At 48.2% G+C, this 24,027-nt stretch overlaps 1 protein-coding gene across 2 annotated transcripts in view; it reads left to right on the top strand.

Moving 5' to 3' along the window:
* The window catches only part of LOC129035766 (HAUS augmin-like complex subunit 3), a 169,224-nt gene that overhangs the window by 136,645 nt on the left and 8,552 nt on the right, over positions 1-24,027 (top strand). For both annotated transcript variants that reach the window (XM_063664416.1, XM_054486565.2), the window contains 4 exons: positions 7,655-7,737; positions 17,836-17,967; positions 21,830-21,940; positions 22,531-22,609. In XM_063664416.1, coding sequence (XP_063520486.1) covers positions 7,655-7,737; positions 17,836-17,967; positions 21,830-21,940; positions 22,531-22,609 — 405 coding nt within the window. The remainder of the gene's footprint in view (positions 1-7,654; positions 7,738-17,835; positions 17,968-21,829; positions 21,941-22,530; positions 22,610-24,027) is intronic.

Here is a 24,027-nt window from a genome sequence, read left to right as displayed (position 1 = left end):
AAAGTCCTTTTTGCATTGTATTTTCCTGGGGATTGCTGAGCCTACTGTATTTGGATGTCAAAATCTCTTGCTAGACAGGAATTTTTCATATACTATTTTATTAAATAGGGTTTCTAAGCCTTTTGATCTCTCTTCAACCTCAGGAATACCAATAACTTATAAATTTGGCTGTTTTATGTCATCTCAAACATCTCAAAGGCTTTGTTCATTCTTTTTATTCTTTTTTCTTTAATTTTTCCTACTGGATTCCGAAAGACCTGCCTTCAAGTTCTGAAATTTTTTCTTCTGCTTGGCCCAGTCTGTTGTTGAAGCTTTCAAATGTATCTTACATTCCTTTCAATGAATTTTTTAGTTCCAGAAAGTCTGTTTAGTTGGTTTTTTTTGGTTTTGTTTTTAGAGATACCTAGCTCTTTGGTAAGTTTCTCATTTGTGAATTAATTTTAATTCATCCTGAATTAATTTTCTGAGTTCTTTGTATTGATTTCCAGATTTCTCTTGCATCTCATTGAGCTTCTTTAAAAATCAGCATTTTGAATTATTTATCTGGGATTTTGAGGATTTCTTTTTGGTTAAGATCTATTGCTGGAAAATTATTGTGTTCCTTTGAGTGTGTCATATTACCTTGCTTTTTCGTGTTTCCTGTGTCCTTACACTGATTTCTGCACATTTGGTATAACAGTTGCTGCTTCTTATTTTTTAATTTACTTTCATTTGGGTGTGGGGGTTCCTGAAGATGTGACTCTCTGTTGGTTGGATAGGACCCTTTGGCTTTGTTTCTGAGTGCATGCAGTAGTGAAGACTCTGTATGATTTCTTTGGCTGGGAATAGCATTAGTGGTATCTGTGGTTTCTTTGGGATGTTAGGGTGTAGGTATTGGTGGAGGCTGTGGTAAAGTTGTGTGGGGACTAAAATGCCAGATGGGCCTCTCTTCAGGTTTCAGCCACTCTCTCTTAGTGGGCTAAGCATGTCTGTCCTTGTGCCCTGGGACAACATATGCTGGCACCTGTATTGGTGCTTCCAGGCAGACCAGTTCTTGGGCCTCTGGTTGGCTTTCTCAGATGCTATTTGTACTAGTGATGTCCTGGTTGGGTGAGTGGGCTCTCGAGCTCCTGGGCAGCCAGGAGGGTTTGAGTGATGGTAGTAGCAGTGGTTGTGAGATGCTCTGTTGGGTCCCAAGTGCTGTGCATTTGTGTTGGCAGTGGTTGCAATGGGCTGTGCAGGCCAGCCCCCAGGCAGCAGGCAGCACTTGCAGGTAGGAGCCAGCTGAGATGGTAGTGGTAGGGTGTTTGTGCCTGACCTCTGCCCCCCTGGAAAAGTGCTTGAGTGTCCCAGGTGGTGAATTGGGTTGTGGAACCCCCAGGACCCTGGATCCTGCACTCTGTTGGGGATGAAGGCAGGCACAGCCAGACCAGGTGAACTTGTGCTGGACCCCCAGTGTTAAGTGCCTCCCAGTGGAAAGTGCATGCACCTGCCTTGGTGAAGGGCTAGGGAGGGCATGGCAGTCACCAGGCCCCTGGTGAAATGTTTGAGTGAAGGGCAACAGCCACTATGCTGAGGTTCTGCTATGGGAGTTAGGGCCTGTTCCAGTGATCACAGCCTTGGCTGGAGAGTGGGGAACTTGTGTCCCTCTCACACCCCAGTCCAATCCAGGCATCCTCCCCCATCCCAGCTGTCACAGCTGACTCACTGTTCAGTCAGACCTGGCAGCTCACACCTAACCCTCAACTCAGCCCTGGGGCATAAGAGCCCCTACACAGCTCAAGACCAAGCCTCCACAACTACTCTCGTCCTGCTCAGTTCCCAGGGGAAGTACCTACTTTCAACGCTGGTGGCTGCAGCCCATGCCGTGCTTGCTTCCCAGTTCTAGTTATGGGAGCTCACACTCTGCTCACACCCTTGTTCCACAAGCAGCAGCCCAAGTTTTCCTAATGCCTAGGCCTAACGCCATTGTTTCATGACACCACACAGTCTGTTAAAAGCCAGGACCAAGAATGACATCTTACTCTAGCTGCTTAGGTCTTAGGAAGGACATGGGACCCAGGGCGTGTTCCCTCCCTGGAGCAGGACTGGGGAGGGTTAAGGTGCTCTCCCATGGCCTGGATTGTACAATCCCCCAGTGGGAAAGTGGACCACAGAAAGACTATCACCCCCTCCGGTACTGGGGAGTCACTCTGGTTCCCAGCCCGTCCTGGCCATGCAGGCTGCCTGTTTTCCTTCTTCCTAGATTGTGGAGTTTTCTTTTGCTTTTCTGTTGAACTGCTGTGTTCCGTCTTGGATAATGTATTCAAAGTGTGATTATCTACATAGCATTTTGGTTCTTCTAAGTGGATGAGGCATGCTTGAAATGCATCTAATCAGCTGCCTTGAAGAAAAAGACATTTCTTAGTATGGTTTGTGTTATTTGTGTTTCTTTTCAACACACTCCTATTTATGAGACTTATGTATTCTCCTTTGTTTTCTTTAGCCTTATTTCAGTTTTGATTTTTTTTTTCATGTTTAGGCATGCACTCAATCTGGACCCCATTTTTGTGATTTGTATGGCAACAAAGATCTAATTTGATTTTTTCCACCATGGTGAGCCAGTTGTCCCAGGTCAACGTGTGGGGCCACGTCCAATGTTTCACCTCTGCAACACACCAAGGCCCATGAGCCCCAGCACTGCCCCTGGGCTCTCTGTTCTACTCTGTATATGTATTTCAACATCATCCTTTCATGATTGTTTTTACATTAATGAGCTTCTAATTTATTTTTGTGTATGATAGGAAGTAGGCATTTAACTTCGTAGTTTCCCAAATAATTAGTCAATTCCAACCCAGTGTAGATTTAAAATGCCAAATCATGTTTTTAAATATATTACAGCCTGTTTGGGGCTTTTTCTTTGCTTCCCCTGATTTATCTGTTTTGACTCCTGCATCAGTATTGAGCTTTGTGTACCTTTCCCTGTTCTTCCTCATTACTCGCCCTTTTTAGCTTTGGCCTGACTGTTCTCATTTGTTTTGGTTTTCAGATGAAATTTAGAATTGCTTTCTTAAGTTTTCACCCCCCAGTCCTCCCAACACCTTAACTGAAAGTGTGCTAAAGTAAAACTGGATATGGCAAAGTTGATGTCTTTTCACTGTTGTATTCTCCTGTCCAGGAACACAGCACATCTTCCACTGTGTCCTTTAATGCCCCCTTCCTTGATGAAAGTCTGGTGCATTTCTTCTTAAACTTATTGTCAGGTATGTTGAGGTTTTTATTGCTATTGTGAGTGTGGTCCTTTTCTTTTATTATAGTTTCTGTTTATTACTAGTAGGAAAGCTATTGACTCTCCTGTATTTACTGTGGAATTTTTTATGGCTAATTTTTTCTTTATAATTTTCACTGGTTACAAAAAATTTAAATACCAGTTATCAAAATAACAAAAACCAAATTTCCATAAGCCCACTAGACTTACTTGTGGGCTTTCCCCCACATATTTATCTGTAATTTTATGACTTAAAATCGAGTCATACCATATAAATGATTTGCAACCTAGCATAATTTTTGAATCTCTCTCTCTCTTTTTTTCTTTTTTTTTTTTTTCTTTTTTGAGACAGGGTCTCACTCTGTCACCCAGGCTGGAGTGCAGTGGCACAATCTCAGCTCACTGCAGCCTCAGCCTCCTGGGCTCCAGTGATCCTCCTGCCTCAGCCCACCACATAGCTGGGACTGCAGGTGTACATCACCACATCTGGCTAATTTTTTTGTATTTTTAGTAGAGACAAGGTTTCATCATGTTGCCCAGGCTGGTCTTGAACTGGATCACTTTTTTAAATAAGCTTTTTATTTTAGAACAGTTTTAAATTGACATAAAATGGCAAGGATAGTACAAAGAGTTCTCATATATCCCACCCCTGCTTCCCTGTTACGAATGTTTTCCATTAATATGGTACATTTGTCACAATGAATGAACCCAATACCGGTATGTTATTATAAACTAAAGTCCACACATGACTTGGATTTCCTCAGTCTTTCCCTGCTGTCCCCTTTCTGCTCCAGGACCCCCTCCATGACACCACACTGCATTTAGTCACAGTCTCTGTAGGCTCCTTTTGATGGTGACACTTTCTTGGACTTGCCCTGTTTTCAATGACCCTGACAGTTTTGAGGAGGACTGGTCAGGTATTTTGTAGAATGTCCCTCAACTGGTGTTTGTCCGATGTTTTTCTCATGACTAGACTGGGATTTGAGGTTTGAGGGAGGAAGAGCACAGAGGTGCAGGGCCGTTCCCATCACACTGAATCAGGGACACGCACTGTCAACAGGACTTACCCCTGCTGATGCTGACCTGGGTCACCTGGCTGACGGCGTGTTTGTCAGCTTTCTCTACTATAAAGATACTCTCTTCTACTCCAATTCCACGTGGTGCCCTTTGAGAGCAAGTCACTAAGCATAGCCTCTAATTAAGGAGTTGGGGGTTACGCTTTGTCTTCTTAAGAACAGGGTATCTATATACATTATTTGGATTTCTTCTGTGTGGGAGATCTGTGTTCTTCCTCATTTATTTAATCCTTTGAATCCAAATTCGTGTGGATTCATGAATATTTATTTTTTACTTTGGGCTATAATCCAATTTATTTTTTGTTTTCTTGCTTAAATTGTTCCAGCTTTGGCCATTGGGACCTCTTTCAGTTGGCTCCCGTGTCCCTTGACTTAACCTCTTCTGTGTGTGTGTGTGTGTGTGTGTGTGTGTGTATGCACGTGCACACACATTTATCACTTTCTTACTTTCTGGCACTAAAAGATATTCCAGGCTCATCTTGTATGTTTCCTGCCCCAGTCCTGGAATCAGCCATTTCTCCAAGGAGCCCCATTTTTTATTGGAGAATGGTATTAAGGGCCCAGTTCTGGTGCTAGGTGCTCTTTGCTACTGAGCAGGTTGCTTCTAGGCCCTCTCAGCTGACAGAACAAGAAGTTGTGCATGCATGCCAACCTGTGTGTATACACACACCTTTAGATATTTCTCTATGTAACCATGTGCATCAACATGGAGCTTATCATGAGTTCATACTGATGTCTCCAGTGCTAACCCATTACCCATGGATCATTCTAGCTCCTTCTCTTGCTTATATACCTGGCATCAATCCAAACTTACCAAGACCTCTATGATACATTTTCATTTGGTGAAGTTTAAAAATATTTTATAAAATAGTCTACGAAAATGTCATGTAGTTGTTTATTCATTTAGACAGGGTCTTACTCTGTCACCCGGGCTGGAGTGTAGTGGCACACTCATGGTTCACTGCAGCCTCAACCTCCCAGGCTCAAGCAGTCCTCCCACCTCAGCCTCCCAAGTAGCTGGGACCACAGGGGCATATCATCATGCCCAGCTAATTTTTTATTTTTCATTTTTGTAGAGACGGGATCTTGCTATGTTGCCCAGGCTGGTTTCAAATTCCTGGCCTCAAATGATCCTTCCACCTCAGCCCCCCAAAGTGCTAAGATTACAGGCATGAGCCACTGCACCCAGCCCATTTTGGCTTTTTGCTTCTTATCTAAATATAGCTGTTAACAATGCCAAGTTTAAGGGTAGCTAAACAAGGTGGCAAAATAGCTTAACACAGCAAGAAAAGGGGGAAAACTGGAAATGCATTGGTACTTAGAAATTAGGTGGCAAAAATCAGTGAAGTCTGGGATGTCAGCAAGAATGGTGGGGTACACAGCCCCATGGGCCCGTCCCCCAAAGAAACATTGAAAAATCTAACAAAACTGTCTCAACCAACTTCATCAAAACTTTGAAAAATAGGCAAAGGTTTACAGCAACCAAGCAAATGCTGAATCAAGAAAAAGGTAGATAGGATATGGTGACTCACGCTTGTAATCCCAGCTTTTCAACTTTGAGAGACTGAAGCAGAAGGATCCCTTGAGACCAGGAGTTCAAGACCAGTCTGGGGAACAAGCAAGACCATACCTCTAAAAAAAGAAAAATAAGAAAAAACTTAAAAATGGTAGGAGAGCCTGGTGCGGTGGCTCACCCCTGTAATCCCAGCTATTTGGGAGGCCAAGGCGGGCTGATCATGAGGTCAGGAGTTGGAGACCAGCCTGGCCAACATGATAAAAGCCCATCTCTACTAAAAATACAAAAATTAGCTAGGCGTGGTGGCAGATGCCTGTAATCCCAGCTACTCAGGAGGCTGAGACAGGAGAATCACTTGACCCCAAAAGGCAGATGTTGCAGTGAGTCGAGATCGCACCACTGCCCTCCAGCCTGGGCGACAGAGTGAGACTCTGTCTCAAAAAAAAAAAAAATGGTAGGAGAGCCTGGTGATGACTCTGTTTGCCCTTCTCCCACCCCCCAGTCTTGAAGGCAGGATCATGTTCCTAGATGGGACCTGGTCCCTGCTTCTGAAGGCAGAGCACACCTTACTCAAAAAGGAGTGGATATTTATTCTCACCAGTCTGGTGGCTGCCTGAAGGGCTGACACAGGCACTTGTCATTGTTTCACCTAACTCAGAACCCACTTGTTGCAGAAGAGTGGCAGACATTGCTTGGAAACATTGTAAGGCAAATAACTTGCAGCTTCCTGGAGCTAAAAATTATAGTTGAAGCAAACAATGAAGCACTGAAAGCTCTGGAAGAAAAACTGAGGACAGAGATGCTTTTGGAAATTAGGGCATTCAAAAGTACCTGTGGATACCGGGAAATGTAGAAAGTCCCATACATGTGCAGGGAGCTTGCATGCTCAGAAAAGATCTAAGAAGACCTGAGCTTTCACCTGGGGCTGGTCTCTATGCTCAGTGCAAGTAGGAAGTGAAGGCTAAGGTAGAGCTGTGAACAGCCTGGCTAAGCAATGAAGGAGGCCCCAGCACAAAGCCATCCACAAAATAGATTGGGAGAAGTTTCTGTTACTTTTTCTATTTCTCTCTCTCTGTTTCTCTCTCTCTCTCTCTTTCTCTCTCTCTCTCTCTCGGTTTCTGAATCTGAGATGCCCACTCCATCAGGGAGGCCTGGTGTAGATGGTAAGGATGTTTACAAAAGCAGCAGGCAGGAGGCGGCACCCAGGGCACATGGCAGGCTGCCTGTCCTTTGGGGATGCTCTCGGAGGAGGAGGGACTCTAGGTGGTGCTGGGAGTGCCCTGGAGCTCCTGTGCTACTGGAGATTGCTGTCTGTGGTTCAGATGCCAGTCAGATGCTGAGTTGATCCTTATTCTATCTGAATGCTATAGCTCCAGGGTGGGGCTCACCCCCATGGCCTCTATCTGTGGGAGGCCAGGACAGAGTTGCTCATCCAGTCAAGCAGTGGGACTAGATAGGCCTAGAAACCAGCTCCCCCACTGCAGCAGACACAGACGTGGCCCAGGCCCAGGCACCCCAATATGGGGAACGGGCTTTCCTGAAGTTGGATGGGCATGCCTTTGGTGAAAGCAGTTTTGGGTTTTGATTTGTGGACACCTGGGAATGTGGGGTGGTGCTTGGCTGGCAGCAGCTGCTGCAGCCTCGCCGAAGGCATCGCCTGGGGCCCTTGCCGAGCTGATGCCGCAGGTATGGAATGTCTCCCCTGCCAGTGTGCCGGCCACCATGAAACCGCAAAGAATTTCCAGAGGAAGCGCAGTGGTGGGGTGTGTGGTTGGACTGTCTGCCCTGCACTGACAGTGCCTCCTGTGCCTGAAAACACATGGTCTCTCCATGCAGGAAGGATGTGCCCGTGGAACAGGTGACACACGCAGACAGAGAGCAAACCAAGAAGGTGGTGTACGCAGTGGTCTATGGAGCAGGTAGGCTGCGGGCCAGGAGCTGGGGTCTCGGGGTCACCTGTAAGCTGGCAGCTGTGTGCCTGTGCCTCAGAAATCATCTGTGAGTCCCTGGGTGTTGTTTATGCTCTGATGACACCTGCAGTCACCAGACACTGGCCAGACCACCCCATGCCTTGACCTGCTCAGAGTCACATCCAGCCTCTCAGGGGAGGCCACAGAGGTGGACGGGCCAAGTGGGACCAAGCCGTTGGCTCCACCCCTACACCATACCACTGTGCTGGGCACCACTGCTGTGCTTGGAGACCTTCGAGGAGACCCTCATCCACACACATGCCAAGGCATTATGAAGTTAACCTCAAGGTGTGCAGCGCTTGGACTCGTTGCCACATCTCAACATGCACCCCATCTCCCTAGGGCAGAGCTCACCCAGCTGAGCCATGCAGCCAAAGCACCCCACAGAGGGCAGAGCCAGGCCTTGGGCTGGGAGCAGGGCAGTAGGGGTCCAATCTCAGGGGTAGCAGATAGGAGAAAGTGGGGCTAGGCCAGGAAGGACTGGAGGCCAGAGGTTTGGGCTGCCTGGGGCCTCTTCTGCAAGCCTCTCCCTCCCCTCCCCTTTTCGCTTCCCTTCCTGCTTCTGCTCCTCTCCCTCCTTCCCCCTACCCCCCAGCCCCAACACCCACGTCAGAGCAGGCCTTCTACTTTCTTCCACTCGCCCTTCTTCTACTCTCCCTTGGACTCCCTGACATGGGCTGTCTGGGATTTTTTAATTCTTTTCTGGCCCTGGGTCATGCTGAATCAGCGTGGCCTAATTTCCCCAGCCAGCCAGCTCTTTCTTAAGCCTGTTCAGACCTCCTTTTCCCTGTGATCAGTTCTTCTTTGAGCAGCAGGGCTTGTGCAAAGACCCTGAAAAGAAGATTCAGCATCCTGCCATGGAAACCCTTTGTTTATTCACAGAAAGGCAGCAAAACCAAACAAGCTTCAGTGGAAGAATAACGGGGCAAGCACATAGTAGACTGTCCCTAAGAGCTGCCCTACAGTCTCCATTGAGACTGTGGTGCTGTTGAACAAGCGTCCAGAGTGCCCCACCCTGAAACTGTGGATGGATGGCTTGTCTAGAACCACAGCCAATCGGCCAGACCAGCTTCAACCTCAGAGCTTTGCACTGCTCTTCCCTCTATGGGAATGCCTGCCCCTGTACCACCAAAACCCATCCCTCACTTCTGCAGACCTGTGCTCAACTCTCCCCTGTGCAACCTTTCTCAACCACAGTATTTGTTACCCATTTCTAGGTAACAAACCACAAATGTAGTAACTTAAAATAATACACACTATCTCACAGTTTCTTTGGGTGTGGGCATGCCATAGCTGGGTCCCCTGCAGGGGCTGCAGTCAAGGTGTTGGCTGGGGCTGTGATCGCATCTGTGGTTTGACTGGGGGAGGATCCACTTTGTTGACTTCTGTTTCTTTCTTTCTTTTTTTTTGGGGGGGGGGCGGGGGAGACAGAGTCTTGCTCTATCCCCCAGGCTGGAATGCAGTGGCACAATCTCGACTCACTGCAACCTCCAACTCCTGGGCTCAAGCCTCCTGCCTCAGCCTCCTGAGTAGCTGGGATGACAGGCACCTGCCACCACATTTGGCTAATTTTTGTATTTGTAGTAGAGATTCAGTTTCACCATGTTTGCCAGGCTGGTCTTGAACTCCTGACCTCAAGTGATCTGCCCATCTTGGCCTCCCAAAGCGCTGGGATTACAGGCATGAGCCACTGCACCTGGCTGGCTTCTGTTCCTTGCTGGCTGTCAGCCGGAGGTGGTCTCAGCTCCTTGCCACATGGGCCTCATGCCTCGAGCAGAGCCTACATCTTGGCAGCTCTGCTTTTCAAACCAGCAAGGGAGCAAGAGACGCCAGCTCTGCACCCACTCGCCTGTTCATGGTCTCATGCCCCAGCTCAAACAGGGGCACCTCAAAGATAGGAGCTCATCACTTTAGCTCACTGCCTGGCACAGAGAAGACACAGGAACCAATTAGTGGACTTGGTGGTCTCAGCTCCACTTTTGAAAACATTTTGATTGTATACATGGTTTTTGGAAAATAGACTAAGAAACTTTGTTTTAAAGAACTAGATTCTGTGAGTGACAGTAGTGTGACATTGGATTGATTCTCCTCAGAGTTGCTTGGTCCACTTCCTCCTCTCAGCCTCTTCTGTGCTGCACCCCTGAACCTCCCTGGGGCCTCTTTCTTGGGGGGAAGGCATCACTCTGCCAAATTATATGAGAGTTTGTTGCCTTGCATCCTGCTCCAGCATCTTGTGTTGCAAACATAACATTTGCTTCTGCTCTGCCGGCAGGACATCACATCCCCAATCCTGGGCCAGGCAGCCTGGGCTTGATCCCCAACCCTATCACCTCCTGACTGTGTGGCCTTGTGCAAGGCCCTCCGCCTCTCTGTGCCATCTCCTCCTGGGAAAATGCTTTCATAGAGTGGATGGGGCCATACCTGGCACACAGTCAGCTCTCATCTCTGCCATTACGTCTGAGTCCTACTTCACTTCTGTGCCATGTCAATAAATGCCTCCAAGTGACTGAGCAGCTTCTGTAGGTCTCCTGTGGCAGCCCCGGCCTTGTCCCCAGCTGGGGCAGCCACCCCAAATCCAGCTAGGAGGGAGAGATGGAGAATGAGAGTGCCGAGCATCTGCCATGGGGCAGCTGTGCTCTGGCAGGATGGATGCCCCCACCTGAAGGTGGTCTTCTCTGCCACCCGTTTGGCTCCTTCTGGAGTATTCACTTTTTTTTTTTTTTTTTTTTTTCTGGAGAGGAAAGGAGCTACATTTTGTAAATAAGCACTGAGTCATTAGCCATAATGTTGAAAAGGGTAATTTGGCTGCTTTTAGCTGTGACAGTGACACGGGTTCCCACCCTGAGCCTCCGGCTCTGCTGTTCCCATTGTTCCAGTCGGGCTTGACAGCTGGAATTACTGTGTATCCGCTGCTGTGGGCTTAGGCTGGTCTCTGTTCTCCTTGTGTTTGAAACTTTGTCACATGAGCTGGGACTGAGGAAACCAATGAACTTGCCAGGTCTCCCAGGCTGCTGGGGCGCTTTGGAAACTCCATAGAGGAGCTTTGCACCTACCAGCTTTCAGCGGATTGTAGTGACATGTTTTCACATAACATACCTCTGAAAGGCCCACAAATGCTGAGGGCATGGGGCAAGGCATTATTCCTACACATTCTTGAGAAATCGGCGACATGACTGTTTTGAAGACTGTGATGAATACAGCAGAGGATGCGGCAGGACTGTGTGAGAGGCAGAGGAGATGCCCCAGAGGGTGCAGGGTCTGTGCGCTCAGTCCCCGCAGCCACTGTGGGGGAGCTGGCAGGGAACACACGGAGTAACAGAGCAGCCACTGTCCGGGAGCCTTGACCCCAGAGGCTGGCTCACAGGCTCACTGCTCCTCCATCGGTCAACTGAATTCAAATGTCCGTCCCTAGCCTGACGGCCCTGCTCACAGCCGCTGCTGAGCCCAGCAGGAACCTGCCTTCTCCTGGAAGCAGCTCTTGACTCCTCGGGTCTTGCTCTGAGCGCTTATTGCTCCTAGAGTCAAACCCTTGAGTCTTCTCAGATGACTCCATGACTCTGAAGCTTGCCTCCACATCCCAGTCATCATGTGACCCACAGGCCTGCGCTGAGGGCACGCCGCCTGGCTCAGTGCCTGCTCCCGAGGGGCTTGCACCTGTCAGAGGAGACACGGGAGCAGGCCTGGGCACACAGCACTGTGCCATCAGTGCATCTGCAGGAGTCCCTGGTGCCAAGGGAGCCAGGGGAGGGACTCAGCCCAGGGAGAGTTGGGAGAGTCCAGGAGCTGGCCCAGAGTAGCAACACCTGAGCTGAGTTTTGAAAGCAGCGTAGGATTTAATGTCAGGTCTGTTCCAGCTAGACCAGCCCACGTTCCCACAGGCCCACTATGTGCAGGCACTTGCTCAGCCCTAGAGACATAAACAGGAGTGAAAGCCTGTTAGCAATATGTGTGGGGCAGAAGAGCACTCGGAGAAAAGGGAGTGAAGATTGTCCCTGCTAAACGTCAAATTGTAGCACACACACACACACACACATACATAGACTCACACGTGTACCCACCGGATAGGGTTAGCCATCTGTGGGAAGAGTCAAATTGTGTGTTCATGTAGGATTTCGGAGGTAGGGAGTACTTAGTGCCCCCAGCATGCAGATCTCTTAGGGCCTGTGTGTGAAACAGGATCAATGGAATCATAGTGTGTGGACAAGTTCTATGAAAAGAAGGAGCAGTCCACAGGAAGCATGGGACAGAGAAGTCCCCACAGAGCCAAAAGCCATCCTGCTTGGGGAAGGGACAGTGGCCTTTGAGTGTGACAGTCCCACTGCTAAGGGTGTCCAAGGAGTGAGGAGCAAGGATCCAGGGCCTGGAAGGCCTCCCAGACCCTCAGGCTCCATCTCAGTATCTCGTCCCTGCTGGTTGTGGAGCCACCACACCGTCCACTCGCTTGTGGATGGGCTTTCTTTATGCCTGGGGACTGGGGCCACCTGCTGCCCTTCAGAGATCCTGACAGCTCCATAGAAGAAAGGAAAGGGATTCTCCCTTAGCCATAAGTATTTAGAAAGCAAGGCATGACTTCTGGTGATGGCCAAGTCGCTCCCATTGGAGCAGCCCTCCCGCAGGGATCAACTATAAACTGTGGAAAATGTATAAAAAGACAACTACCCAGAGGCACTGGGAAGTGACCAGAGCAACAGAAATTGGAGGTCAGCTGACACCTGGAAGAAAGGAATGGCAGTGGTGAATTTGTCATTCTATAGACCCTCACCTGAAGGCAAACCTCAGTTGATGCTGTGGGGACAGAAACTCTGCTAGGAGCATACAATCCTACTAGCTTGAAGAACTGGAGGACAGAGTTCTGGACAACCAGAGGATCTGGAAAGTGAAAGGAGAAATTCTAGAAAGAAGAGAGCCAGGAAATAAGGCCAAATTCTAGATTTGAACTCTGCTCAGATCCTTGGCTGACCCCTAACTGTGCATGAATGGGACAGACTTCAAACAACCCAGAAGCCAAGGCAAAAAGGACTGACCTGAGATTTCAGTGTTTTCCCCCTGCAGGGAGACAGAGTTTGATTTTAGCCAAACTAAGTGCCCCTTTAAAAATAGTACTCCTGAGCTGGCACCTTATCAGTATCTAAGCGGAGTGTTTTGGAAGGAGTTAAGGGGCTGTAGCAAACGCCCTCTCTGCCGTCATGGCCCGGCATCGGAATGTTCGAGGCTATGACTACGATGAAAATTTTGAAGATGATGACCTCTATGGCCAGTCTGTAGAGGATGATTATTGTATTTCGCTATCAACAGCTGCTCAGTTTATTTATTCACAGCGTGACAAACCTTCCGTTGAGCCTGTAGAAGAATATGATCATGAAGATCTGAAAGAATCTTTTAATTATGTTTCGAACCATCAGCTCAGTGGATTTGATCAAGTTCATTTTTATTCATGCCTTGATCACATGAGAGAAGGTACTTGGAGATGCTGTGCCAGATGAAATATTAATTGAATCAGTTCTGAAGAACAAGTTTGATGTGCAGAAGCCTTTGTCAGAGGTTCTGGAACAAGATAGCATGCAGAATTTGAAGGACAAGAATGAGGGAAGAGTATCTACAGGAAAGATAGCAAAAGGTAAGGAGTCTTATTTTCTTCTTCTGAAGTTTCAGCTGATAATGTTCAAAGTTCTTATCCTCAGTCAGCAAATCATTTGGATTACAGTAGCAAACCCTTTGATTTTTCTAGCTCAGTAGGAAAACATGGATTATCTCATAATTCTTCAGTTCCAAGTCACTGTTTACTCCATAGGAAAAAGAAACTTGACAGACTTAAAAGTGAAAAGAAACTAGAATCGTGTAGGTTAACAAAAGAACTTTCACTAGCTGACCTAATTCATGATATGTCAGAGATTCCTGTGAAAGTCAGCCATCAGTCAGATTATCATCTACAGACAGTCTGGAAAGTCTACTTTCAAACAACCTAGATGCTGATTTGTTGAGACTTCATGCATCTGACTGTGCTTCCAAAGATGATTCTGCATTCAAAGAAATACCAGCTTTAAAGTCCAAACGATAAAGAGCACAACACCGAATAATTCTTTATATATTCAAAATAATTCACTATCTGATTTTTAAAACACTCCAGTACAGGACAGTTTAGGAAGTTCAGATAATCCTTTGTGCTTAACTAGCTCGTTGGAAAATATGACTGTTGATAATTTAAATGTTGGTAAAGAAACTGAAGTTGGAAGTGTTTCTTTAGTTGAACAAAGTGCCAAGAATTACATTTTTAAAAATGATAATTAGCAGTTTTCTCAGTGTGAAAGTCCATCCCTAACTGAACTGTTTTAGGAACATAAAGAAAACAATATAAGCCAGTGCTTTACTTTGTCTGACCTTTGTAACCAGTCATCTGTCAGTTTCACAGATCTAAGTTTGGGATCCTTTCCCCTGTCACAATTAGCAAATCGCTGTCAGTCTTCACCCGGAATATCAGAATTAACAGGATCTCTGTTGTCATTGGCATTTCCTAAAGCTTCTCCCACAAGAGACCTTGAGAATTTGTCACTTTCTGAATTGATTGCAGAAACAATTGATGTATACAACTCTCAGATTAAGAAAGAGTCCTGTGAGGTCAGTTTATCTGAAGTGAGGTGTCCTGGAATAGATTCAACTATTGATTTTAGTGTCCTAATTAAAAAAACCCAGATTTTGTTCCAAAGCCTATAGTAGACCAATCCATTGCTCCATCATCACAAACTAAAGTTCTAAGTTAAAAGCTAGGGAAGAATTCCAATTTTGCTAAGGATAATAAGAAAAACAATAAAGGCTGTCTGACTAGGAAACCACCTTTTTCTCTGTCTTGGACCAAGGCCCTTGCTGCTAGACCTTCAGCTTTTGCCTCAACACTGTGTCTTCATTACCCACTGAAAAGCTGCAAGCGACGCACCCTTGACCTCTATAAGACTTTTCTTTATAGTAGACAAGTTCAAGATGTAAAGGACAAAGAAATAAGTCCTCTTGTAGGGATAATACCATTTGACTTCAAATCAGCATCACCTGATGACATTGTAAAAGCTAAGAAAAAAAAGCATTTACTAGAGAATAGTAACAAAAGGAAAACTTGATTGCTGTTGTAGAGCTTTTTATTTTTAATTAAAGTCTTCAGAGGATCACTTTATATTATGGGATTCAAATTGTCATTTTCATGAAAATTGTAGATCAGTTGATTAGTTGATGCGTATTTTTGCACTGAATTTTTTTTTAACTATGTCTTCTTTCAGTGATAACTGGCTTTATATAAGTTGGCAACCTATGCTGAGTATATGTTTACAAAGTGGATATGGAAACTGGATGTTGTGAAATCAGACCTCAGATATTTTTGTTTGAAGTGTTCAACTTTCTATGTTTTTTATGATGAAATTTTTTTCTATGAAATATTTTTGTGCTTTGTTCATAAACAAAAATGCCAGCACTTGGGATTATTATAGTTTAGTGTAAAGATTATTCTTATGTGGCACAGCATAGTTGAGACATTATATTTTAAAATACAATATAATTCCTAGTTTCATTATTTTTCTGTAGATAAATACTAAAATTTTTCTGTTAGAAAATCTTAAAATTCCTGACTTTTGAGAGTACTGTGGAGATTGTTGAAATACATTTTTAATGATAATAAAATGAAAATCTTTTAAGGGACCATGTAAATATAGAAGTCAGATTTATATGTGAATTATTTTTATACATTTTTAAAAACCATTTGTCCTAAATAAACACTTCAAAATAAATATATAAAAAGTGTAAATAAAAAATTAGTACTCCTTAACCAGGCACGGTGGGCATACATCTGTAGTCCCAGCTACTCAAAGGCTGAGGCAGGAGGATTGCTTGAGCCCAGGAATTGAAAGCTGCAGTGAGCTATGATCATACCATTGCCCTCCAGCCTGGGTAACAGAGCAAGACACTGTCTCAAAAGAAAAAAAAATAGCACCCCTTAGAAGAACATAATAGGATCCAAAACTCTACATATATCATACATGATATCCAGCATATAACCCCAAATTCCTAAACAGGAAGAAACAGAATAGCTTAACCATACTCAAGAGAAAAGGCAATCATGGAAACAGATCCTGAGATGACCCAGATGTTGGAATTAACAGACAAGGATTTTAAAGTTGCTATTAATAACTAAGCTCGAGGAAGTAAAAGAAAATATGCTCATAATAAATGAAAAAAAGAAAACTTCAAAAAATAAAATTCTAAAATGGAATTTCTAGAACTGAAAACTGTATATCCGAAATAAAAAATTCACCAGACAGGCTTAACGGCAGATTGGAGGTGAGAAAAGACTTGTCTAAGAAGATAAGAAAGTCCCATCTGGCCAACTGTGTGTATCTAGCCACCATCTGATTTCTTTCTGAAAGCCAGTGGAATTTTCCATTGCAGTGCCATAGCTGAGGCACTAGGTGAGGATGGTGGTTGGAATTTGACAGAAAGAAAGAGTCATAGATGAATTATTTCAGTAAAATGTAGCAAAACAAAACTTATTTGTGAATATATCACAATAATGTCTTAAGCCCTAAAAGAGATATTGGAGATTTTTCATTTCCAGCCAAATGGTGCCAATTCATCAGGCAGTCCTGGGCATAGAAGGACTATGACTTTATCCCTCTCTGCCAGGATAAACTTTGGGAGAACAGGGCACCCCAGACCTTCCCACTCTTGCTGGCAAAGCAATGGAAGCAAACACCTGCCTTTTCACTCTCCTAAGACTTGAATATTTTCTCTGTCCAGAGCTGCTACACCATCAGCTGGCCAGGGCCAGGAGTGGCCTGGCTGAAAGGAGGGCTGGATCAGAGAGGCCAGTCGGTCCCATTCCTCCAGAGGGTTCTTCCCTGGTATTCACAGACCCCACACCTTCACCCCCGGGCCATGTTTCTGCACCATCCTGTCCAAAGGTCCCTGGAGCACCCTCTAGTACAACCCCAGAGTTTACCTATCACAGAGGACAGCCAAGACCACTGCTGGTCCCAGCCATGCTCCCCCAGGAAGGCAGGTCCTCAGGCTGCTTGTCTCTCTGGGGTTCCTTCCAAGGATACAGCACTCCCCAGGGCCAAGACTTTCCCTAGGATCCCACTGTCGAGCGAGGGATGATGTCCTCATGGATTCCTCATTCTCTATTTACATTATTATTCTCTTCTGGAGGAAAATGTGAGGGAATGAGTGTATATTGAGTACCAAGTAGAAACCACACACTGCTTAGAACTTCCCATGCCTTAGCTCATGGGGCTCCCAGTTGGGGATAAGGGCTCTTATTCCTAATATACAGTGAAGAAACGGGCTTTAATGTGGGTCAGGCGACATCCCCAGGGCCACACAGAACCTCCTGGTGGGACAGGGCCCAGACCCAGGCTTCTGTGGTCGCTGAACCTGCTCACATGCTTGCGGAACTCAGCCACTGGCCAGCCAAAGTCCTTTTTTTCTTTTCTTTTCTTGTTAATAAATAGAAAGTAGGCCTCACTTTGTTGCCCAGGCTGATCTTGAACTCCTGGCCTCAAGTGATCCACCCACCTCAGCCTCCTAAAGTGCTGGGATTATAGACATGAGCCACCATGCCTGGCCCCAACCAGAGACATTTCTACCAGCAGTGTCACAAGAACACCTGCATCTTCTAGAACAAAATATGGAACTCCTGAGCACCATTTTCTCGTACTTTGGCCATGGAACTTCCCCTTCCTCTTTTCCTCTGTGCCCCACTCTAACTTCCGCAGTTCTGGAATTGGATCTTCCCCTAGCTGCACTAGGAGGAGGGACCGTGTCTACTTCATCACCACATCACCTGAAACACCTGGCAGGCACTGAGTCAGTATCACTGAGTAAATACGTTTCACAGGCCCCAGTCCCGATTCTTTGGCACCTAGCACCCGGCTTGTAAAGTCAACTCCAACTCCATCCCAACCCATCAGAAAAGACCAGTGCTGCCAGCTGGACCTGACTCACTGAGCCCATGCACACAGTCACGGCTGGTGTGAGTGAGGCTTTGACATGCATCTCTCTGACTGACAGGGAAGGAGCGGCTTGCTGCTTGCCTCGGAGTTCCTGTTCAGGAAGCTGCCCAGTTTTTGGAGAGTTTTTTGCAGAAGTACAAGAAAATCAAGGACTTTGCCCGAGCAGCTATTGCCCAGTGTCACCAGACAGGTGAGTTGACCACAACCAGAGCTCCCTGCTCCCTGCCCACCCTCTGTGGGAGGATGGGGGGACAGCTGGGTGGTTGGTGTGCGGGTGGGCCCTGGGTCCTGAGGTTGGTTTGGGGGCCTGGGTGAATCCTCAGCTCTTGTTGGACAAATAGGGCTGAAGGTTCCCCCACGAGAAGGGACAAGAGTCTGGGCAGCTTGAAGCAACACAGTGAACAAACTTGAGTGACCAGATGGTAGATGGGCAGATAGGTAAAAACAGATACAAGCCTGCACCTGGAAAGGGAAAACATGGATTCTTATGAAAAGCACTGGAATATTTACAGATATCACCACAATCAGGTCACGAAGGAAACCCAAACAAATTTCAAAGAATATCCCGTAGAACATAGTCTGCGACCACAGTGCAATGAAAAGGTGGTTTCATACATCTATGTCTGAGTATGTGTAGCCATCCTTCCACCTACCTATTTGGAAATTGATTATACTCCTAATAATTTGGGATTAAAAAAAGAAATCCTAAGAAAATGACAAAAAATGTTAGAAATAAATTACAGTAAAAGTATCTCATCAGAAACTGGGATGTGGCTAAGCTGACACCTCACTTAGAAGTAAAGGAATATTTTAAAGGAGTATTTTTTAAAGAAAGAGAAAGTTGTGGGCATAAATGAGTTGTGTTCTACACAAGAAATCTGGAAAAGAGCAGCAGGGAAAAAAGGAAGAAATTAGTGGGATAGCAGAAATTAATGAAATCAAAAACAAAGAGGAGGATAAATGACAGGCACAGGAAGAGCACTCATGGCACTCGGCACTCACTGGGAGAGAGGAAATCAGCCGGAGAGTTGGCCTCAGCAGGACCAGCATCTTAGATGCTGCAGCCTGTTTCCTCTGGGTGCCGGCAGTGTCTGTGTGGCAGCCTCGTGGACCCTCTCCGTGAGCCTCTCCCAGTGATTCGATGACTTTTCACTCTGGGGCCCGTGCCCAAGCCCCGTGAGCTCCGGGCAGCCCTGCTACAGGCTCCTTGTTGGTCTGACAGCAGACAGGCAGGTGGGCAGCATCTGTGCCACAGCCCACGCTAGCCTGGAAGGGGAGCCCCCACAGCACCTGAGACACAAGCCGCTTGCTCCCATGGAGCTTACAGTCCTTGGGGGACACGGTAAACCCACAAGCATCCAGACAAGGACAGGAAGGTGGCGTCCAGGTATGAGAGGAACAGAGCCGCAGCAGAGGTCCCAAGGGAACTGCGCCAGCCTCTACCTCATGGAGCTGGCGACCTGAGCAGAGACAGGGCCAGGAGGAGTGCCAGCATGGGCAGGTGGGCCAGAGAACAGGTAGGGCTGGGTAAACCCAGACCATGCATGACACCCCATGGAGAAAGAACCTGAGCTTTGTCCTTCAAAAATGATTCCAGTCACGATGTGGGAAAGAGATTTGAGGTGCACTCAAAGCCACCCCTGAGAATAGTCTAGAAGCATGCAGGCATTAACACAGTAACTGAGGAGGGGTGGAGAGAGAATGGCAGGTAAGAGATGTCAAGGAAGCATCAAAAGCTCAGGAGCCAGCTGGGATCTCAGATGCCTCTCTGGCCACCAGCCCTCAGGGGTCAGTGCTCTCCACGGGGCACTTGGCTGCCCTGGCTGGAGCAGACTCACTCTGATGCTGGCCATCCCAAGACCCTGGGAGAGGCCCTGCAATGTGCTCACGTCCTTCTACATTTTGTAAACATGTCAAAAGCAAAGTGTTTCAGCTTCATTCGGCTAGGACTGCTGCCTGCACCACTCTTTCTCCACCACACACCTTTCTATGCCAGGTGGCATCCGTGGGGCCACAGCCGGTTGAGCTGGCAACTCATTTAATGCGGATTTTCCTGCTGGTGTTCCTGTGGTCCCCTGCTTTCTCTGTGTGTGGTGTGGTGCTAGCCATCCTGGCACAGGAGTGGCTTCCAGGAGCATTGGTGCCATGTGAGCATCAACACAAAGGGCCAGGGCCGGAGGGCATCTTGAATATGAACAGGAACTACAGGTACTGGCACTGGAAGCACTGGGTGGAGGAGAAATGAGGTTTGAAATGTATGGAGTTAGGAGACTTCTGCCTTAGGTCACAAGGGAGTCACTGGCTTCAGAGTTTACACCCACCATGAAGAACCAGAAAACCAGGCAAAATATCTGGAGCAGCCGTTTCCAACACTAGATAGTGGGTAGCGGATTGCTCTTGTCCCTGAGAGAAAAGAGGCAAATGAGCTGAGTCCGAAGAATGCCTTGTGTCTAGAGGCACAGCCCACATGTGGAGGGGGAGCCATGCAGACTGCAGAGTGGTCCTGATGAGTGGAGCAGACATGGATCCAGACTTGGGAGGCAGATGCAGCTGGATTTTGCAAGCCAGAGTGTCAGAGAGGAGGGAGCTAGAGAGAGAGAGAGCTTTGTAAATCTTCAAGGAGTTCCCCCGTGTGTCTGTTTTCAAACACTAAGATACGCATACATTGAGTGAAACACTGCGGGACTAGGCACAAAAACTGCTGGGAGCAGTAATCTGGATGATTCCAGAGTTCACATGGAACTGGGGGATGTTTGAGTTCTGACCATCCAGAGCGGACAGTCCTTGTTAGACACCTGGGACATTCAGCAGAGGCCTCAGAAGGGTCACACTTTAAAGGCAGGTCTAGACTAGCCCTAGATTACAGCTATTCCAAATCCACTCTAACAGAGCTTAGAAGCAAACCTCAAAAGGATCAAGATGATTGGCAAGTAACTTAAGTCTGCCAAAACACCCTCAAAAGGAAGACAGCACACCCCAGCATTCAACAACTATAAAATTCACAATGCCCAGCATCCGCTCAAAAGTCACTAGACCGACAAAGCAGCAGGAGCTGAAAGGGACCAAGTCAGAGCAGAAGCTCTCTCGTGTCCTCACTGCCAGTCCCTCTTAGGAATCTTGTATATTGCCTGGCATGTAGTAGGTACTCAATCCCTTGTCACTTTCATGATGATTATAGATGTGGGAAATTCTTCTCATCCTCAGTCACAAGTGGAGGATTTATTTCCCACCCACACCTAGTTAAAGCAGAAGTCCTCACTGGTCAGGAATATAGTCAGCTAACACAGTGTGTGTTCATTTTCTTTAAAAGAGCCCCCAAATTGCATACACTTCAGGCCACACAAGATTGGATCTGCCCAGTGCAGGGTGTGGACCTCACTCAGACATCCGCCTCCTTGAGGATGTGGGCTGACCCCTTTCTCCTCCATCCCACACAGTCCAGAATTACTCCTGGGCCCAAAGCCTCCGCATGGCTTTGCAAAAGCTGCCCTCCCTCGTCCTGTGTGAAATCCAGGTGCAGCTGGAAGTCAGGAGAGTGCAGAGCTGAGAGTGCAGAGTGTGGCCAGGGGCAGTGGCTCCCCACTGTAATCCCAGCGCTTTGGATCACCTGAGGTCAGGAGTTCAAGACTAGCCTGGCCAACTTGGTGAAACCCCATCTCTACTACAAATACAAAAAATTAGCTGGGCATGGTGGCAGGCGCCTGTAATCCCAGCTACTCAGGAGGCTGAGGCAGGAGAATTGCTTAAACCCAGAAGGAGGGGCCTTCAGTGAGCCGAGATCGTGCCACTGCACTCCAGCCTGGGCGACAGAGTCTCACTCTGTCTCAAAAAAAAAAAAAAAAAAAAAGTGCAGAGTGCCCAGCAGCAGACCCTTGCTTTCCCACTGCAGAGCCTACTTGCTCCCGCGATAGACCCGAAGGGTCCAGGGGAGGCTTGGAGTCTGCACTGCAGTGCGGCTGTCCCTCTGGGGCCTCTGGACCTGGCCTGAGGGAGCTGTACCTGCTGCGGTACCTGTTTCTGTCCCTCATCTGCTTTCGCTCTGTGTGACTTAGGCTATGTGGTGTCCATCATGGGCAGAAGGAGACCCCTGCCAAGGATTCACGCTCATGACCAGCAACTCCGGGCACAAGCAGAGCGACAGGCAGTGAACTTCGTGGTGCAAGGTACCAGAAGCCTCTTACCCTGTAGTTCTGTGTCCATTTGCTTCTTGGGTTTTAGCAGCCGCAGGGCTGGGTGGCACCCACCGATCACTGTTTGTGGTATTTCCTGCTCATCACAAACCTCCTTGCAGGAGCTTACACTACCCATGTCCTGCCTGGCAGTTACTGTCAGGGGGCGTGAGGGGACACGGTCATCTTTGTAGCTAGGATGATTCCCGCAAGAGCTGGGCCCAGGCAGTACTGTTCCCCATATCTCTGCGGTGGGAAACTGAGGCTTCAAGGGTTTACCAGGCCTGGAGCTCAGTTCCTTGGCGCTTGGCCTAGGCCCTTCCATCCTCCCCATGCATGCCTGGCAGGGGTGAGGCCTCCGGGAGTAAGGCACCCAAAACCCAGGTGCCCTGCAGGAGCAAGAGGGCGGGAGGAGCAAGGAGGAAGTGTCTGCCTGCAGTCGTCTGTGGCCCTGGCACTCAGACAGCTCAGAGCCAGCACCTCTGTGTGGAGGCACCGTGAGAGCTGTGGCGATGGTGCAAAATGCTGAGTGCACCATGAACCGTGTGCCATGGGACCTCAAGACAGCACCACGCGCCCCATAGGCTCCGCTGCTGACCTCTGCAAGCTGGCCATGATCCATGTCTTCACTGCAGTGGCTGCTTCCCGCACCTTGACGGCCAGGTCAGTGGGTGGCGGTCTCCCAGGGCTTGGATGGGAGGGTTAGTGTTCTGTGGGAAGACCCTCTGGGGGCTCGCGATTCTGACTGCTCACCATCTCTGCTTATCGGGCCCCCGTCCCCTCCCGAGGCTCTCAGCCCATGGAAGGCCCTGGGGGCTATTCACAGCAGGCATGCAGACAACAACCAGACATCCACCAGCGTGGGGTGCAGATGAGGCCTCTCCAGACAGAAATGCTGTCTCCCCCAGACCCCTCCTCCTCGGGGTGTCTGCACAGCACAGGGGCACCCCTTGGGGCTGCCCACCCCAGAGGCAGGCGAACCCTTCAGCCCCTTGAGCAGGACCCTGGGGACTCCAAACTGCCCCCACTCCTACCTGCTGCTGCCACCAATGCCAGGCAGTGTGCCCCACGTCCAGCCCTGGCTGCAGCCCCGAGCCCAGAGCCAACATTCAGACGTGCCTTGGTGGTGGGGGCTCTGCTGTGGCTGCCCCCCAGGCCACAGCTCTCTCTGTCCCTGCCTCAGTTATTCCCCCAGGGCACATACCTCAAGAGTGTGGGCATCCAGGGTACAAGCAGCCCTCGCCCAGCCACCTCCTCCTTGCCAGCCAAGGCCTGGGGGTGCTGCAAGTGGTGAGACACCTCCTCTCCTCATTCTCCTTGTGGGGGATCCCCTCAGGAGTCCCGGAGCCCCTTCTGGGAGCTAACCTGCCCCAGCCCCCCACAGTGTCAGCCCCGGAAGGGCCTCTCGCCCTCTGACACACCATGGACGTTTTCCTACCCCCACCCTAAGAGCCCTCAAGCTCTTGGTGCCAGTCCCGTGGGGGCAGCCTCTGCAGACCAGGGTGCACCTGCCACTGCAGATGCATCCAGGAGGGGAGCCCAGGGTGGGCTGAGGTAGAGGCTTCTAGAGTATAAGATGTGGCTCAGGCCTCCCCGGTGTGCACGCCCCTGCCTTTGGGTTGTGGGTCCTGCCTACCGGTGGCTGCTCTTTTCCATCTGAGCTTTTACAACTTTCTCTTGGCCTTTGATGTTATTTTACATTCTCAAGGCATGATTTTTTGCCTTATCAGAGATCCCTCATCTCTCTTTGAAAGTGGCCTCCTGATGTCTTCACAAACTCCCTCCTGTCACTGTGGCTTTCAAGCCTGTGCTCTTCCAGTGATTTCTGCGACTTTGTGCAGAACTGTGTCCCCAGCAATAGCCCTGCCCAGGCCAAGGTGTGACGCCCAGCAACGGAGACGAGGGGGTAGTCCCTAAGTCCACCGAACCCCAGCTGGCTCCTCCCCTTGCAGCCCCTCTAGGTACTTCCTCTGGCCCACGATCACCCAAAACCTTCAGGGAAAAGAAGCCCAGAAGGATGTGAACTCATCATTTTTTATGGTTCACATCCTTCTGGATGAAACTGGAAATCATCATTCTCA

The sequence above is a fragment of the Pongo pygmaeus genome, chromosome 3, assembly GCF_028885625.2.
Source record: "Pongo pygmaeus isolate AG05252 chromosome 3, NHGRI_mPonPyg2-v2.0_pri, whole genome shotgun sequence".
Lineage (NCBI taxonomy): Eukaryota > Metazoa > Chordata > Mammalia > Primates > Hominidae > Pongo > Pongo pygmaeus.
This window is presented reverse-complemented; position numbering and strand designations above follow the sequence as displayed.